At 47.2% G+C, this 15174-nt stretch overlaps 2 protein-coding genes across 2 annotated transcripts; both read right to left on the bottom strand.

The window, feature by feature from the left end:
* Positions 1 to 515: 515 nt before the first annotated feature.
* Positions 516 to 5208, bottom strand: LOC133968203 (dnaJ homolog subfamily C member 5-like). Its single transcript, XM_062404114.1, has 5 exons — positions 4212 to 5208; positions 3755 to 3875; positions 3465 to 3678; positions 3203 to 3392; positions 516 to 1053 (listed from the first exon to the last, which is right to left on the bottom strand). Exons 2-5 carry the CDS (start codon positions 3859 to 3861, stop codon positions 956 to 958), a joined length of 609 nt encoding a protein of 202 aa, XP_062260098.1. The 5' UTR covers positions 3862 to 3875; positions 4212 to 5208; the 3' UTR covers positions 516 to 955.
* A 625-nt stretch (positions 5209 to 5833) lies between these two features.
* slc4a2a (solute carrier family 4 member 2a) lies at positions 5834 to 14930 on the bottom strand. The gene is made up of 17 exons (XM_062404116.1): positions 14855 to 14930; positions 13313 to 13493; positions 13085 to 13220; positions 12490 to 12637; positions 12122 to 12218; positions 11846 to 12030; positions 11545 to 11764; positions 11166 to 11369; positions 10897 to 11045; positions 10004 to 10198; positions 9592 to 9801; positions 7665 to 7754; positions 7415 to 7581; positions 7078 to 7331; positions 6826 to 6995; positions 6555 to 6728; positions 5834 to 6298 (listed from the first exon to the last, which is right to left on the bottom strand). The coding sequence occupies exons 1-17, from the start codon at positions 14888 to 14890 to the stop codon at positions 6230 to 6232; spliced, it is 2685 nt and encodes an 894-aa protein (XP_062260100.1). The 5' UTR covers positions 14891 to 14930; the 3' UTR covers positions 5834 to 6229.
* Between the last annotated feature and the right edge of the window lie 244 nt (positions 14931 to 15174).

Genomic DNA, 15174 nt, shown 5'->3' on the forward strand with positions numbered 1-15174 from the left:
GTCAGCTGTTGCCGTGCCGACAGGTCCTTATATGTCAAAGGTCACAAGGAGGCGTGACAGAGCCAGTTGGGGGGGGTCAAAGTCAGGAAGCAGGACAGAGTCTTAAAGGGACAGTTCAGTGTCAGAGATGCTGAGGAGGCTGCAGCTCCCCCTGCTGGTCAGTGTTGGGTGTGATATTTATTTTTAATAATTTATGACTTTAACCCAAAGATCATCTCAATTTCCTTCTGTCCCATTTAATTCAAAATGCAAACTTGAATTTGAAGATTCCATCTGTTACAGCATTAGAGCATCTGAAGTCTGACAGAAGTGTCACCATGAGAGAAGGGGGGGGGGGATTCTCCACTGGCCAGGAGACAAGAGGAGAGTCCGGGGACATCTGATGGACAGGAGGAGGATGACACATGAAACGTGTTGAATGTTACGTTTTCTGAAAGTTCAGCTTCAGATAGAACATGAGGAAAAACACACGGACATCTGTAAAATCTAATATTTTATATTTCAACACACAGCAACACAACAATCTCAATAAATGTGTCCAGCCATAATGGCGCCCCCTGCTGGACAGACGTGAATACAGGAGACATCACGTCACACTCTGAACATTATTCACAAATAAAATAAACAATAAAAATGCAACAAACTTAAAAGTAAAACATTTTTTACATCAGATTTATTTATTTTCTAAATCTTAACCTTTATTTAAGATGTGAGAGAACTTCAACCAATCAGAGTTGAATTAAAGAGCTGCTGCGTTAAAGGAACAGTCTGAACAAATAATGTTATGACCTGTTAATGAACAGACAGATATATATATATATATATATATATATATATATATGACGTCATGTCAGACTTGATTTAAGACATAACGTGGCCTCTTATTGGCTGACGTTAAACTGGTTCAGGTGGTCAGGTGTGGGACTGCGGCAGTGTTTCCTGTTTCCTGTCAGCTTCATGTGAAGGTGTCTCCGTATCTTCGGTGTCCGTCAGTGATCAGCTGAGTTTTCTCTCCGGCGTTTGTCGGCTGTTGAACGATCGGAGTCTCATCATCTGAAAGAAAAACAGAAAAACCTTTGTTATCTGATGACATCATGGCCTCAGGACCTCGGGGCTGAGCAGCAACGTACAAATCCGTACCTGTTTTATTTTGAAAGAGACAGGAAACAATCAGGGACAGACATAAGGATCAGCCGGAAGTTGAACCCTCATCCTGCTGGTCCACACTCAAACCAATCAGCCGATGAGTGGTATAGTTTTATTAAATGCTAATTTTAAGTTATTTCATATAAACTAGTTTTCACCTTAAAGCTTGCCACAGGAATCTGTGTTTTGAAGTTAAGTGGAAGTTGCCTGTGGTTTGTTAAGGGACGAGTGAAAGGCTTCTAGTCAGGGCCCGAGCCCCGACAGCAGCTCAGGCCCTCGTGCTCCAAAGCTCAGGCATGTCCGTCCAAATTCAAAAGTGGTGAAAATGTATTCTGGCAGAGCGGCTCAACAGCGCCCCCTAAAGCACAGACACTGTTTGCTTTCACCGATCTGCACAGTGTAACACGAACAGACAGACAAAAAGTCAACTGTAAAAACCGTAACAGGACGTCGGCCATTTTGGATTTAGTGGCCAATTTGGCCATTCTACACGTGTATTTTAACAAACTCCTCCTCGAGCTCAACTTCAAACTCAGTGAGTGTCACCTCAACAAGATGAAGGTTAAAACTACCTCAGTTAATTTAGTCTACTTTGGCCACGCTTCAAAGTTTGTTGATTCATCAAAAATGAGTTATTAGTGATAACTCCACTGTGCATTGTCCAATCAGCCCCAAAATCATGTCACATGATCAGGGTCCAGGCCTGAACAGCTCTACATGTCAAAAGTAACTCAGGGTCATAGCGCCACCTACTGGCATCAGAAAGAAAGCCTTGTTTTACAACTTTCATTTGATTTACATGAAAATGTCACCGTGTGGTCTGCACTTCATGGCGTGGTCCATAATGCGTCCATAGTGGGCGTGGTTCAGCGTTGTGTGACAGACACAGGAAGTCAGGTGTTTATTTTTCTGCAAAACGCACAAAACTTGGAGCCAGCGCTCGGGGCCACACAGCAGTGTTAATTTCGTTGACGAAAACTATAACGAAAAATATTCGTTAACAAACTTTTTTCCATGATGAAGACGAGATGAAGACGTAACGAAAACAGATCTTTGAAAATAAAAACTATGACTAAATCTATTTTAACTTTCGTTGACGAGACGAGACGAAAATGTTGGTGGTTGACTAAGTCACAATAACATCATCGTGTCAGGCCGTCATGAAGTATCAGGAGCGGGCGAGTGACTGTGTCTGTGTGTGTCTGTGTATGTGTGTGTGTGTGTGTCTGTGTATGTGTGTGTCTGTGCGCTCCCAGATGGCTCACCGGTCCCGAGGCTCCGCCCCCCGCCCCGCTCACTCGCTCAGAGACACAAGATCAGAGCTCGTTCTCGTGGAGCAGCCTCTCAGTGACCAAGATGCTTCTTAACTATGGAAACAGTGGAAACACAGAGTTTCTCTGGTCTCAGCTGATCAGAGATCAGAGCCTCAGCTTCTTGATCAGAGCAGAAGCTGCAGTTGGTTTCTACCGAGCTGAAGTTTCTGTGTCCGGCTCCAGTCTGACCTGCTCTCCCTGTTTGTTTTCACATTTAAAACTAACTATATATTTTTAAGCTATTAGGCTGCAGCTATATGTTTTTATAGAAAAGGAGTTTAATGTGGCTATTAAATGTGACTAAAACTAGACTAAAACTAAGAAGGATAAAAATGACTAAATGTGACTAAAACTAATTTGCATTTTCATCAAAAGACTAAGACTAAATCAAAAATAGCTGCCAAAATTAACACTGCCACACAGTGCTGCTTCGCAGCCCTAGTTATTATTCATGATTATTAATAACCTGCATGATGTCTTAAGGGAGAAAAACCCTCAAACTTGACTTAATACCATTAAAGCTATGACATCTCTTTTAATAAGCTAAAGGGATCCTTTTCATTTTATTTGATAAGTTTTAAAGTTTTAATCCTTTAAAATCCCTTAACTTTACAGATTATCTCTTGAAGTGGTTAAAATCCGTCACCTTATTAACCGTTAAAATACCTTAATTACATCAATATTTAAGGATCAATAAGCATATTTTAAGGGACTTGATGTTGCAGCTGACTGACAAAGCTCACTTCCTGTTGTCTCACTAGTGTCAGGGTCGTTGCGTATCTCTTCCTCGAGGTCGTCAGGGGAGATGTAGTCAGGCTCCGCCCCCTCCCCGGCCAGTGGGGGGTGGAGTTTTCCGCAGCAGCAGTTGCAGCAGCAGCAGAGGCAGCAGCAGCAGTAACATCCGGTCAGGACGCCACACACCACGAACACACCCTGACACACAAACACAGCGTCAGCGCCCCCCTCAGGTCAGACTCCAGGACTTTGTAAGCCCTGCCCCCTCACCTTAGCCCACCAGGTGGACAACATGAAATAGGTGTTGACGTTGTCCTCTCCGAACTGCTGGGCCACGTAGAGTCCCAGAGACCCGTACGAGTCGTAGATGTTCCTCTTGCTGAGGTCGGACAGGACGGCGTGAGCGCTGTTCAGCTCCTTGAACTTCTCAGCAGCGTCCGGGTTCTCTGGGTTCTTATCAGGATGGTAGCGCAGCGCCAGTTTCCTGTCCCAGGTCAGAACGTTACTATTACAACTGAAAGCTCCAGAAGTGGAAAACAGATTGAAATGAACTCACTCACCTGTAGGACTTCTTGATATCATCATGGCTGCAGCCCCTCTCCAGATCCAGGATCTGATAAAGAGACTCGCCTGAGGTGGACAGAGTTCGCTGCCTCGCCTCAGACATCCTGACACCATCACCTGTCGCAGGTAAACCAGGTCACAAGGTCAGAAGGTCAGACTCAACCCTGGACTCACCTGAACCTGAACCTGAACCACCTGGTGCCTGTGGATGGGGCCTGACTACTGATCCAGTCTTGGTCACAATGACAATAAAATAGACGAATGAGTTTCAACGAGTTTCTTCACGAACTCCATTATTCAAACCCACAGAACTTTATTAAATGTTTCTAAGGAGACGAGTCAGTGAGCAGCAGAAACATGGACGTCTTCACTGTCCAGGATTCAAACGTCACGTGTCCCACGAACATGATGTCCCCCAACATACATGTGAAAGAGTAAAAAAAGAGCAGTCACCTGGTGAAGCCTCGGAGCGCACGTCCTGTCGTCTCCCGGTTCAGGTGTGTGTTGTCCTGTTGTCTCCCTGTTCAGTTGTGTGTTGTCCTGTCGTCTCCTGGTTCAGTTGTGTGTTGTCCTGTCCTCTCCCGGTTCAGTTGTGTGTTGTCCTGTTGTCTCCCTGTTCAGGTGTGTGTTGTCCTGTTGTCTCCTGGTTCAGTTGTGTGTTGTCCTGTCGTCTCCCGGTTCAGGTGTGTGTTGTCCTGTCGTCTCCCGGTTCAGGTGTGTGTTGTCCTGTTGTCTCCCGGTTCAGGTGTGTGTTGTCCTGTCCTCTCCCGGTTCAGTTGTGTGATGTCCTGTCCTCTCTTGGTTAAGGTGTGTGATGTCCTGTCGTCTCCTGGTTCAGGTGTGTGTTGTCCTGTCGTCTCCTGGTTCAGTTGCGTGTTGTCCGGTCGTCTCCTGGTTCAGTTGTGTGTTGTCCGGTCGTCTGCTGGTTCAGTTGTGTGTTGTCCGGTCGTCTCCTGGTTCAGTTGTGTGTTGTCCGGTCGTCTCCTGGTTCAGTTGTGTGTTGTCCGGTCGTCTGCTGGTTCAGTTGTGTGTTGTCCGGTCGTCTCCTGGTTCAGTTGTGTGTTGTCCGGTCGTCTCCTGGTTCAGTTGTGTGTTGTCCGGTCGTCTCCTGGTTCAGTTGTGTGTTGTCCGGTCGTCTCCTGGTTCAGTTGTGTGTTGTCCGGTCGTCTGCTGGTTCAGTTGTGTGTTGTCCGGTCGTCTCCTGGTTCAGTTGTGTGTTGTCCTGTCGTCTCCCGGTTCAGTTGTGTGTTGTCCGGTCGTCTCCTGGTTCAGTTGTGTGTTGTCCGGTCGTCTCCTGGTTCAGTTGTGTGTTGTCCGGTTGTCTCCTGGTTCAGTTGTGTGTTGTCCTGTCCTCTCCTGGTCCAGGAACCTGAGCAGGATCTCTGACCGCCTCCATCTATCATTCAGCAGCCGGCTCAGGTGTCCACATGTCTCCGCCTGCTCCGGTTTCACTGAGGCGCTTTGTGACGGAGGTAACCATGGACCACAATTATGTCTGTTCAAGTCATGTGATCTGTTGGTCACGTGACACCTTGTTAAATGTTAAATGACTGAAGTGACCAGCAGGGGTCAGTGTTATTCTAATGTTTACAACTTTATGATGTTTTGACACACATGTATTGAAACAGTAAAATATCAAAGTTCAATAAATTAGTTAAATGTGAAACGACGAGAAAAATAAAACACAATCAGATAATTTATGTTTAATGATGAAGAAAAAACAGTTACACATAGGACAGAGGGTTTCAGTTAATGAGAGACAGAACCAGACCTGAACCAGAACTAACCTTACCTAAACCAGAACTAACCTTACCTAAACCAGAACTAACCCGACCTGAACCAGAACTAAACCAGACCTGAACCAGAACTAACCGGAAATAACCCGACCTGAACCAGAACTAAATCAGACCTGAATTGACACTAACCTGACCTGAACCAGGACTGAATCAGACCTGAATCAGAACTAACCAGGCCTGAACCAGAACTAACCAGACCTGAACCAGAACTAACCAGACCTGAACCAGAAGTAACCAGACCTGAACCAGAAGTAAATTTGACCCAAACCAGAACTGAACTAAAACTCACCAGGCCTGAACCACAACTGAACCAAAAATGAACCAGAACTGAACCGGAACTAAACCAGACCTGACTCAAAACTAACCTTACCTGAACCAGAACTAACCCGACCTGAACCAGAACTAAATCAGACCTGAATTGAAACTAACCTGACCTGAACCAGAACTGAACCAGACCTGAACCAGAACTAACCGTAACTAACCCGACCTGAACCAGAAGTAAATCAGACCTGAACCAGAACTTAACTAGATCTGAACAAGCTCTGAATCAGATCTAAGAATTAAAAACCAGTACACCCCCCTCCCCTCCTACAGGGTAAATGCTGGATGTTACTGCAGGGGGGCGCAGGATCAGTCCATCTAGTAAGATCGACCAATCATCAGGCTGCTGCCGGGTCACACGGGCCCCTGCAGCTGTGAGTCCTCGTCCTGCCCGTCCTTCTCCTCCATGTCGTCAGCATCCAGCTGCAGGAGCACACCGGCATGGCAACAGTCAGATTGACCACGTGCATTATACACGTGTACGACACGTTAATCACATGTTAACACAGAACGACATCACAGACGGGTTTTATTACAACTGGTTCTCAGGAGATGTTTGTTTGGTGTTGAACCCGAAGCCATCTCTTCGGGTCAGTTGTTACCACTTTGTGTGAATCTGGTGTCACTTGGTAACAACTGGCACAAACCAGCCTGGTGTGATGTCAGGTGAAGGACTCACGCTCTGCAGCTCCCTGCGGGTGAACACACGAGGCAGCAGCAGCGTCCTCACAGGAATCGTCAGCAGCAGCACGAAGGGGAAAGCTAGTGCTGCTGCCGTGGCCATGACCACCCACAGCAGAGACAGACAGGTCAGCTGGACGATAGTGAACATGTGCATTCTTAACGTCCGTACCTGTCAGACAAGAGACAGGTGTCCATATCATGTGACTCAGTTTCACACCTCACTCAGTGACGGATGTTATGGTCCCTGGTCAGGGGGCGGGTCTAACCTTGCGGACGTAGCTTTGATTCGGGTGGTACTTTGAGGGCATCAGCAGCAGGATGAGCCTCTCGGTGAGCTGGATCCCGTTCAGGGACATCACACCCATGTAGAGGAAGATCCCAAAAAGCACCGCTAGAGGGATCTGACGCAGAACCTCTCCGATCACGATGGACAGACCTGAGACGAGGAGCAGGGACCAGATCAGAAGCTGTAGCACAAGCATTGGTCACATCAGTCGCAGAAGGACTCAGAGTCGTACCCACTAACACAGCCACCAGGAAGCCAGTCACCCTCTGCTCCTTCACTTCCTGGATGCGGGGCCTGTCGCCAGGGGCCACAGCTTTGCTCATGACGGTGAGGGCGTTGGTGTGGGTGACGGACCGAACTGTCGCAGCTGACAGCCAAGGCAAACCAAACAGAGCTGAGATTCCACCCACCACCACGATGATGAGGAGGTCCAGGTGAAAACCAGTTCCCTTCACCAGCATCCTCTCCTTTTTACTGACAATCAGTCTGACGGAAGCAGGGAAAGTGACATTAACTCTTCATTCCGAGACCAAAACAACCAACAAGACAAGAAGAAGACCGTGTTGTACGCTGTGATCTGGGACTCCATGAAGATGAGGATGAAGACGAGGATGGCCGGCAGAATGCTTGCACCCATCATCCAAATGGGGAACTGCCCGTCCGATCCCAAAGGAGAAATCATCCAACCACGCTTCTCTGGACTGGAGACAGAGAATCCACTGGGCACACTGAGCTTCTGTCAGTCAACAGAAAGAAGACAGTTCAACAGAGGTATTCACACAGATGTCTTGATGAGTCTTAAACATGCGCTGGTCTGACCTGGGTGTAGGTGTCCTCCGCACTGTAGTCCACCAACACCATGATGAGGATAGCAATGGGTACCCCAAAGTCTCCGATGATCCTACGGAGCTTAAGTCAGAAATGTGAGACCTCACATTAAGACTTTGAATATCAGAACAATTATTATACACCTATACCTGTGAAATGTAGTGAGAGCTGTACCTTTATAACCCTGTATCTCCATGTACATTTACTGGTGCATTTGTACTTGTACCTGTGTACAGAAATAAATGTGTGTATCTGTATGTATGTACTTGAATCTGCACCTCTTCAACTTCAACTTAATTGTCCCTGAGGGGAAATTAGTTTTGCAGCCAGAGCAAAAAAGCAAAACCCAAACTAACAGGAAACATGGACACACGATACAGAAAACCATTGAAATACATAAATACATGAACAGATCCAATACCAACAGAAAAACGTCCCTGTCTAGTCGTTGTTTCATTACATCCGGGTCACAGTCACTGTTTGAAAGACAGGTTTCAGTTAGGGCCAGAAAACAAGGAGTTCCTTCGCCTGGAGCTCGTCAGTTTTATTACGGAGGGTCAGAATGAAGGATGGTAGCTGGAGGTGGTCCGTAGCCTCAGGCCCCGCCCCTCCTTCCCTGTTTATGTGTCTCAGTTGGTTGAGAACACTCATGTCTGTTGATCAGGTTCTATTCCGGGTGCTGAAGCAGTGACTAGCGGTACATGTGTGTTGCATTGCAGTTACAGCCCAGTGAGATGGCGATTGAGTACAACACGCGTGTGCAAAGAAACAGCTCCATTTCAAAACGGGTCGATCAGTACAGCTACAAGAGCAGCTGCCTTTTTACATTTACTTACCTGTGGACCAGGATAAACGTAAATAATTACCTGTACCTGTGTGTATCTCCGTAAACAGTATCTGTGTTTACTTGTATCACTGTACCTACTGTACATAAACAGTTTTGTGTGCACCTGTTTGTGCCTGTACCCATACATGTGTGGTCACTTACATGCAAATAGCCGGTCATGTACCTGAACATGAACCTGAACATGTACCTGAACATGTACCTGAACACGTACCTGAACATGTACCTGAACATGTACCTGAACACGTACCTGAACCAGTACCTGAACACGTACCTGAACATGTACCTGAACATGTACCTGAACATGTACCAGAATACGTACCTGAACCAGTACCTGAACACGTACCTGAACATGTACCTGAACATGTACCTGAACCAGTACCTGAACATGTACCTGAACATGTACCTGAACATGTACCTGAACACGTACCTGAACACGTACCTGAACATGTACCTGAACATGTACCTGAACACGTACCTGAACACGTACCTGAACATCTACCTGAACATGTACCTGAATATGTACCTGAACACGTACCTGAACACGTACCTGAACATCTACCTGAACATGTACCTGAATATGTACCTGAACACGTACCTGAACACGTACCTGAACATCTACCTGAACATGTACCTGAATATGTACCTGAACACGTACCTGAACACGTACCTGAACACGTACCTGAACATGTACCTGAACATGTACCTGAACATGTACCTGAACACGTACCTGAACACGTACCTGAACATGTACCTGAACACGTACCTGAACACGTACCTGAACACGTACCTGAACATGTACCTGAACACGTACCTGAACATCTACCTGAACATGTACCTGAATATGTACCTGAACACGTACCTGAACACGTACCTGAACATCTACCTGAACATGTACCTGAATATGTACCTGAACACGTACCTGAACACGTACCTGAACATCTACCTGAACATGTACCTGAATATGTACCTGAACACGTACCTGAACACGTACCTGAACACGTACCTGAACACGTACCTGAACACGTATCTGAACATTTACCTGAACATGTACCAGTGCCTGAATGTACTGACCCTGCCGGGGAAGAAGGAGCTGTTCTTGAACTTGCGGAGGTAGAAAGCGATGAAATACGTTCCCGCCATGAGCAGTAACGACAGCAGGGCGGTGTTGGGCTCTCCCACAACCTTCCCAGTATTCCCAGCAGCAGTTGTGTAGTTGCAGAAAAATGGAGATGCTGTGTTGTTTCCATGGTAACAGTTTTTGAGAGGATGCTCCTGAAAGATCTAGAAGACAAAGAAGAACACCTCCAGTGCTACTCTGTGTTGTATGGACTGATACTTGTCTGCATCAGAACCTTTAATTCACACACACTTAGACTTCAACATGAAAAAAATCTTCATGTATAAATCAATCTGTAACACGCAACACATAATTCCTGTTACTTTTGAATATGCAGAGTTCATGCTTGTTGCTCTCTGGCTTCACCTTGATCGTCTTGGCGAAGGTCTCGTAGATGAAAATGAGGGAAATGAGGAAGGAGAAAATCTCCTGAGTGAAGCGGGAGACAAAGCGAACAAGGATGCTTCCCTCAAAGGCCACAGTGAGGAGAACCAGTAGCACCAGCCAGAACCCGATCCACACCCGGCCCGTCAAGTACTCGATCCCATTGCTTTTACAAAACTATACAGAAGAAAAAGACCAGGTAAGATACCTGCTTTGATGGAGGATCCCTGACCTGTAAGGCGGTAGGTGGAAAATCTGTAATTTATGAAATATATAACATTAAGCTAAAAGTCCATTCCTAGTTAAAAGTGACAGATCGATTTCAGAGGGTGAGCAGAACAGATGAAACATCACACAAAGACAATCTTGAGTTTTAAAAGTAATAATGTTCAGTTCATCGGTTTGACCAATTATGGTTTTCAAATGTTAAGGCTTATTTGAGATGTACAATCAACCATCATCCGCAAAACATGTTTATCAAAACTACTCATTATGTTGACCAAAAGAAATCTAGTGATACAAAGTGCTGATTGGATACCAGGCCTCTCTCTCCTCTGACAGCCTCACTGCTCCCTTACTTCACTGTGTGAAGTCCTGATTCTCATACTGGGTTGACAGCCTGAGGATACAGGGTCGGAAACGAGTTTCCATCTGCTCCCATCTGACCATTCTACGGTCATGTGGTAAAATGAAGGTCTGAAAACCTCTCAAGTGAACATTGTGTTGACTCACGATAGAACCATCATCGTTAGAGATGTGGGGAAATAAATAGAAACAAGCAGTTCTCACTAAAACCTTGTGTGTCCATCTACAACACCATATGTCCACAGACATGATACATTGAAGCAGGTGTGAAGCGGGTCAGGTGAGCTCACAGTGAAGAAGGCCTCTTCAAACACCAGCAGTGGTCCAGAGAAGCCGATCACCAGCAGAGGCTGAGCGCCCAACACGCTGAACACGATGCCCTGCATGGCTGTGGCAACAATCAGCTCCGACACGCCCATCAGACCCTCGGTTTTCTCACCTGTGTCAAAGGTCAGCGATCACAGCAACAACACAACTCTGAAACAGTGTCTGCTGACTGTTTGTAATCATCAAATAAACACCTGGTTCAACCTCGGGACAAAGTTCTGTCACGACTTACCCAACAGTCCACCGAAGGTGATGGCAGGTGACAGGGCAGCAAAGTAGATGAAGATGATGGCGGCCATGCACTGAGGGTTCAGAGCATCTCTGAGGTCACTGAGGTACTGAGGGTAACGTCGAGCCATGTCCTGGACCAGACCTCCAAACAGACGCCCCGATCGCCTCAGGGGCTCCTCGCTGGGTTTGGAGGGAACCAGGGAATCTGAGATAGGATCACAGTTGATGAAAATCTTCAGATAATAAGAAGGAGACATTTAGTCTTATTCTGGCGACATGTTTGTCTTGCAGGGACGATGAGCTCTTCCACAGAGAGATGGCAACTTGTAACTGAGCAGGAAGTGACGACAACATGTTCATTGACAAACCTGATAACTGACCTTCATGCAGCTGAAGCATCGACGGTTTCTCCTGCAGCTTGCTGCCCTGCTCCTCCTCCCTCTTTTGGAGCATCTCTCTTTGGAAGCGAGCGACAGAGTGGAGCAGCTCATCCCCATCGACCTCCGAGGGCGGCAGGACCACGCTGCAGTCCAGGAAGTGGTTGATGGCGGTCAGCAGATCCTGCCGGTCATCAGCCTGGTACGCTGCCTCATGGAAGTGCTGAGGAGGTAGATTTCATTAAACAAGATGTATTATGAAGCTTTGAGGTAGCGGAGCGTCGGTTGAGTCTGTGGGACTTGCCTTGTCGGACATAAGGGTGGAGATGGAGCGTCCGATCTGGTGATAGTCGACGTTAGGGACGGGTGGGCCCAGCAGCAAGAAGAGGAACCTCACAGGGACGGGGACTTCCAGAACAGACTCGAGCAGGACCGCCTCCTGCAGCCGCACAAACACCATGGAGGGCTGATCCAGGAAGCTCACGCTGCCTGCAGACACAGCAGAGGGATGCTGGGACCCAACTACACACATTCAAGAAGTACATGAGGTGAACACGATGTGTACTTTCGTGCTGCGTACCCACGAGAACCACGGTGGCCTCAGCTCTCTCTGGGATCTTCTCCATCAGCTTTGCTTCATGTTTGGATCTGGGTTGACAGAGGGGCGGGGCTTCTCTCTGGACACGCCATGAAAAAAACTCAGAATCTTGACAAATGTTTACATTTACTCATTTGAAAAGCTAAATCCTAACCACTGCTTTACTGATGACTCCCATCTGGACCTGCCATCTGTCACAGCATCACTCCTTCCCTGCAGCCCCGAACCCCCCGGGGCTGCAGCCCCCCGATTACATGTTATCACCAGCCACCACTGTTCAGGACCAAGGCCAACTTCTTTATTTGTGAATTGATTTAACGTCAAACAGTCGCGGTCTGTCTTTGTTTTACCTTGGTCTTCTCTGGGTCAGCCTCTTTGTGATTGGTCAGTTTCTGGGGGAGCTCTGATTGGCCACTGTGTTTGTCAATCAGGGCGGCCATGTTGGCAGCAGAGATGTTCCTGCTGAACGAGCTGTGATCTTTCTCATCACTGGGATGACTGACGACAGAGACAGGGAGAAGACATGAAAACACTCTGGGTGGATGGATGATGGACAGATGGTGGACAGATGATGGACAGATGATGGCCAGATGATGGACAGATGGATGATGGACAGATGGATGATGGACAGTGATAATGGCCATATGATTGATAGGTGATGGACAGATGATGGACAGATGGATGATGGACAGATGGATGATGGACAGATGGATGATGGACAGATGATGGACAGATGATGGCCAGATGATGGCCAGATGATGGCCAGATGATGGACAGATGGATGATGGACAGTGATAATGTCCATATGATGGACAGATGATGGACAGACGATGATGGACAGATGATGGACAGATGGATGATGGACAGTGATAATGGCCAGATGATGGACAGATGATGGACAGATGGATGATGGACAGATGGATGATGGACAGAGGTTGGACAGACCTGTGTCGGAGCAGCAGAGCTCTCAGGACACTGGTCCGATCCTCAGCTCTGATCTGATCTGAGATCACCATCTGCTCCGCCACCTGCTGGGCGATGTCCGGCAGCGTCCTCTGCTTCAGGTCCAGAAGCACCGCCCCTGAAACACAGAACCATGAGGTCTATGACATCCTCAGTGCCAGTTGGTTGTGCGTGCAGTGTCAGTGTCTGTCCAGCGGGGGCAGCACTCACCATGGGAGATGGTTCTTCGGAGCTCGAGCAGCGAGCGGAAGGAGAGCGAGGCGACGTGAGGTGGACCCCAGCGCTCCGTCTCCTCCTCCACCTCCTCCTCAAACTTGATCCAGCGAGCGGTCTCCCTCCACTGCAGCTCCTGGTTCCTGTCAATCATCAGCTCGTTCAGCTCCACAAACACCTGCACACACACACACACACACCTGACAGGTTTGAATGTTGGACATGTGGGTGGATATGTGTTAATGTCAGTGACCTGAGCTGATCCTGGTCCTCGGACACTGCGGGGGGGCAGAACCACAACGCCAGCAAATGGGCTTTTCAGCAGTGTGCACAGTGTGTAGTGTGACTCTACAAGAACACAGTTTATACCTTTGTGTCATTGAGTAACGTGAGGAGACGTCTGCAGACCACTGAGCTGCCGCCTGTGTGTGTCTGTGTGTGTTTGTGTGTGTGTGTGTGTGTGTGTGTGTGTGTGTCTGTGTGTGTGTGTGTGTGTCTGTGTGTGTGAAACAAATCTAACTGTGATTTTCTCATGCTCCCAATAAACAATAAGTATTAAATTATCCTAAAAAATTGAATAAATTATAACTTCAGAACACGATTAGAATAGATTTATAATTTAAATATAAAGAATATTATTTAAACAGAAGCAACAGCCTCATCACAACAACCAGAATATCTCACTGGAACGAAATCTGCATTTCAGTAGAATAAATAATGTTCTTGACATCAGACACTGTGGAAAACGACATGTCCCTGTGTGTGTGTGTGTGTGTGTGTGTGTGTGTGTGTGTGTGTGTGTGTGTGTTGTGTGTGTTTCTCCAGTTAAGACAACAACTAATAAACAACACCTCATTGCAATAAGAGGAGGATTTGTGTTAATGAGAGTATTAGTAAACTGTGCCTTGTTCCCAGATGGACAGCAGGTGGAAAGTGATGGAGACATTGTGTCAAAGCCCAGAGACAAAGTGCAGGGACGTCCAATCAGCTGCTGTCTCTCCCAGGTCTCAGATCAATACTCCAGCAACTTGTAGCTGTAAGTCCACCTCACCTGTCCCCCCTCAACTGTCCTCTTCTGTCCCACCTCTTCTGTCCCACCTCTTCTGTCTCACCTCACCTGTCCCACCACAACTGTCCTCTTCTGTCCCACCTCTTCTGTCTCACCTCACCTGTCCCACCACAACTGTCCTCTTCTGTCCCACCTCTTCTGTCTCACCTCACCTGTCCCACCTCAACTGTCCTCTTCTGTCCCACCTCTTCTGTCTCACCTCTTCTGTCCCACCTCAGTGTGTGTCAGGACTGAGGAGGAATCAGCCCAAAATAAAACTTTAAAGAGACATTACTCCATAAACAGGAAGACACTGCATCACTGAGACTGAGGGACTAAATACACACACACAAGCACACGCACACACACGCACACACACACACACACGCACGCACACACACGCACATTCCAAAACAGGTTAAAAGAAACCGAAGTAAAACAAAGTTAAACATGAAGCAGGTTAAACACAGAGGGGATAAATCAGCCTGTACCTCAGAGTGTCCACTGTTCATGTCCAAACTGTCCATCGTGAAGACGAGACTGAATCAACACAGACTCAACTCTGGCTTTACCTGCCCTCACATGAGTGACATCACCTGTCCCACCTCTTCTGTCCCACCTCACTGGAAGACACAGCACAATGTGTGCAGTCGTGACCGAGGAGGCGTGGCATCCTGAGTCAGTCTCAGCTGTCAATCATGACGTCTCAGAATGTTCATCATCAGATAACTAATTAAAATCAAACTGATCAGAAACAATCAGTGAGAGAAGAAGGAGCTGAAAGCGTTTACACTGGTGACGTGGAGGAAGA

This window comes from Platichthys flesus, chromosome 14, assembly GCF_949316205.1.
Source record: "Platichthys flesus chromosome 14, fPlaFle2.1, whole genome shotgun sequence".
NCBI classification, from domain to species: domain Eukaryota; kingdom Metazoa; phylum Chordata; class Actinopteri; order Pleuronectiformes; family Pleuronectidae; genus Platichthys; species Platichthys flesus.